The sequence below is a fragment of the Pinus tabuliformis genome, chromosome 6 (assembly GCF_031772625.1).
Source record: "Pinus tabuliformis cultivar Carrire ecotype Pingquan chromosome 6, CPIR1, whole genome shotgun sequence".
Classification (NCBI taxonomy): domain Eukaryota; kingdom Viridiplantae; phylum Streptophyta; class Pinopsida; order Pinales; family Pinaceae; genus Pinus; species Pinus tabuliformis.
Window position 1 is genome coordinate 1,802,764,924 of NC_142292.1, and position 3,572 is coordinate 1,802,768,495.

General features: G+C 41.7%; 1 protein-coding gene across 1 annotated transcript; it reads left to right on the forward strand.

Annotated features, from left to right (window-relative positions):
• The first annotated feature begins 272 nt into the window (after positions 1-272).
• Positions 273-3,251, forward strand: LOC149266233 (uncharacterized). Its single transcript, XM_089407556.1, has 4 exons — positions 273-363; positions 487-1,070; positions 1,677-2,552; positions 3,051-3,251. The coding sequence occupies exons 1-4, from the start codon at positions 273-275 to the stop codon at positions 3,249-3,251; spliced, it is 1,752 nt and encodes a 583-aa protein (XP_089263682.1).
• Positions 3,252-3,572: the final 321 nt, after the last annotated feature.

Genomic DNA, 3,572 nt, shown 5'->3' on the forward strand with positions numbered 1-3,572 from the left:
GCAGCAGAATGACTGTAGGAGTTAAGGGAACTCATAGCAATTTTCACAAGGGATTCTCAAAAGGGGCTAGCAATAGAAACCCATCAAGGAATCAGATCAGATTTAAGCCACCTACTGAATCTAAATACAGTGAACAGTCGGGTAGAGCTGATAATGAGGGCTCAGCTAGGCCATCGGTTTAGTGCTGGGGTTGTGGCGGACCACATTATATTAAAAATTGCCCTCACCAGAAGGAAAGCGATTAGGTGTCCCAGATTTACGAAGCCTCCACAATGGGAGATGTGGCTCGGTCCATACCCAGAATAAATTCCACACTCGAGGATCAACAAGCTGATTACCAGCCAACAATGATAGAATTTGAAGGTAAGATCCTTGATCGAACTATTTCCATTTTAGTAGACCCAGGAGCTACTTTAAGCTACATAAGTCCCAAAGTTGTGGAAAATTGTAGTTTGCAAGCTATTAAGTTTAAGAATCCATGGTTAGTACAGCTTTCCACCGGGGCCAAAAGACGAGTGCTGGCTAAGGTCAGCAACTGTCCATTAAGGTTAGCCGGTCAGACAGTAATGACAGAATTGAATGTACTCCCTCTCGGTTCATATGATGTGTTGATAGGGATGGATTGGCTGGAAAGGTGGTGGTCTGTAATAAACTGCAAAACAAAAACAATTTCTTACCAAGATGAACTGGGAAAAGAAAAGGAAATTCAAGGTATCCAAAAACCGGTGCAGATCCGGCCAATTACGGCCTCACAGCTAGCTAAAAGTATTCGGAAGAAATGTCAAATATATGCAGTACAAGTAGGATATGCTAGATCTGAAGATAAAATTGCGACTGTGGAAATTATACCAGTAGTGCGAGATTTTAAAGATGTGTTTCCTGAAGAAATACCAGGGCTGCCGCCCAAAAGAGATTTGGATTTCACCATAGAATTGGTACCCGGTGCAGCCCCAGTATCCCGAGCACCATACCGGATGAGTGCGCCGGAATTAACTGAATTAAAGATGCAGCTGCAAGATTTGTTAGACAAGAAGTATATTTGTCCCAGCGTATCTCCTTGGGGAGCCCCTGTATTGTTTGTTAGGAAAAAGGACGGAACTCTCCGTATGTGCATAGATTATAGACAGCTGAATAAATTGACAGTTAAAAACAAATATCCACTACCCCGCATTGATGAACTGTTTGATCAGGTGAAGGGGGCGACAATCTTCTCAAAGATCGACTTGAGGTCAGGCTATCATCAAATCAGAATTAAGGATGAGGACATAGACAAAATAACTTTTCGAACTCGTTACGGGCACTACGAGTTTGTGGTACTGCCTTTCGGGTTGACCAATGCACCTGCGACATTTATGTGCTTGATGAATAGTGTATTTCATCAGTACCTAGACAAATTCGTGTTAATCTTTATTGATGATATACTTATATACTCCCAGAATATTAAAGAGCATGAGGAGCATCTCATATTAGTGTTACAGACACTACAGGAACATCAGCTATATGGTAAATTTAGCAAATGTGATTTTTATAAAGAGCAGATCCAGTATTTGGGGCATATTATCACTAAAGAAGGTATAGCTGTGGACCCCGAAAAGATCAAAACCATAATGGAATGGCCAATACCAAAGGACATGGCAGATATCAGGTCTTTCATGGGGCTGGCTGGATATTACTAGCGGTTTGTGGAAGGTTTCTCCAAGGTTGCATATCCTATCACCTCTTTGCAAAAGAAAGGAAAAATATTCAAGTGGATAGCAGATTGTCAACGGAGCTTCGAGCAGCTCAAAAACCTGCTCACCACTACACCTGTGCTGAGTGTTGCAGACCCAGAGAAGGAGTATGTAGTTTGCACAGATGCAAGCAAAGAGGGTGTAGGAGGGGTGCTAATGCAGGAAGGGAAGGCGATCGCGTATGAATCCAAAAAATTGAAAGAGCATGAGCAGAAGTATTCTGCCTATGATCTGGAACTAACTGCTGTAGTTCATGCGCTGAAAATGTGGCGCCATTATTTGGTGGGAAGAAAATTCTTATTGATGACCGATCACCATAGCTTAACTAGCTACTTTAGTCAACCAACTTTAAACGTTAGGCAAGCTAGGTGGGTAGACTTTTTGGGGAGTTTCGATTTTGAAATTAAGCACCTGAAAATAAAAGAAAACAGGGTGGCCGATGCACTGAGTCGAAAAGTACATTGCATTTATGAAATTGGTATTAGTGAAGGACAATCCACCCTTGGCAAAGAAATTGAAGAGGCCGCTGAACAAGATCGAATCTACCTACAAAAGAAGCAGCTGGTGCAGAATTTAAATACCCACATAATACAACAATGTTATGAATTGAATGCAGCCGGAATTCTGTGTTACCAGAAAAGAATTTATGTACCCAATCAGAGCTATATTAAAGAAAAGATTCTGGATGAATATCATAAAAGCCCTTATGCGGGACATCCGGGCTATCAAAAATTAATCACCTCGCTTCAGAAGGAATATCATTGGCCAGGCATGAAAGGGGACGTGGTAGAATATCTGGCACGATGCTTAGAATGTCAACAGGTTAAGGCTGAACATCAACACCCTGCGGGTTTACTACAGCCATTACCTATACCAGAATGGAAGTGGGAGATTATCACCATGGACTTCATTACGGGGTTACCAAAGTCCAAGAATAATAATGACTCTATAATGGTTGTAGTAGACAAACTCAGCAAGTCAACTCACTTCATACCAGTCCAATCTACATATCTTGCGGCTCAAATTGCAAATGTTTTCATGAAGAACATATTTAAGCTCCATGGGCTGCCAAAAACTATAATATCCGATCACGATGTTAAATTCACATTAGCTTTTTGGAAGACCTTGTTTGAAGGTCTAGGGACTCAATTGAATTTTAGCACCGCTTATCATCCGCAAACTGACGGGCAGACTGAGCGGGTGAATCAGGTGGTGGAGGACATGCTAAGGTCATATGTGATGCAACAACCCACTGGATGGGAGGAGTACTTACACCTTGTAGAGTTTGCTTATAACAATGGATATCATGTGTCCTTGCAGATGAGTCCATTCGAAGTACTTTACGGCCGAAAATGCCGTACGCCATCCAGTTGGGGTGGACCGGAAGACAAACTCATGCTGGGTCCTGAAATGTTGGAAGAGATGGAAGCTATGGTCAAGAGAGTCCGGGCTAATTTAAAAATAGCTCAAGACAGGCAAAAAAAATTTGCAGAACGGAAAAGAACCTTTAAAGAATACTAGGTGGGTGAACATGTATATGTCAAAATCCGGGCAAGGAGAAGTACTTTACAATGGAATGCTTGTGCCAAATTGGCACCTCGCTTTTGTGGGCCCTTCCAGATTTTAGCACGAGTGGGGCTGATAGCTTATCAACTAGCCCTACCTAGCCATATCTGGGTCCATAATGTTTTCCATGTGTCCGTTTTAAAGAAATATGTTTATGACCCTAGACACATAATAAGTTGGTAGGACATTCAGGTAAGAAGATGCTGTAAGATAAACATAAACCAAAATGGAATGTTAGGAAACTGCTAATCTGAATATTATGTGTTTCAGGTGGAA

Bases quoted from the DNA above. Each gene is read 5' to 3' on its own strand.
- LOC149266233 (XM_089407556.1), top strand. From the start codon at position 273: ATGGGAGATGTGGCTCGGTCCATACCCAGAATAAATTCCACACTCGAG. The intron at 1,071-1,676 runs GTATTGTTTGTT...GGATATTACTAG, and splicing joins TATCTCCTTGGGGAGCCCCT to CGGTTTGTGGAAGGTTTCTC. The intron at 2,553-3,050 runs GTTAAGGCTGAA...GTGTCCTTGCAG, and splicing joins GATGCTTAGAATGTCAACAG to ATGAGTCCATTCGAAGTACT.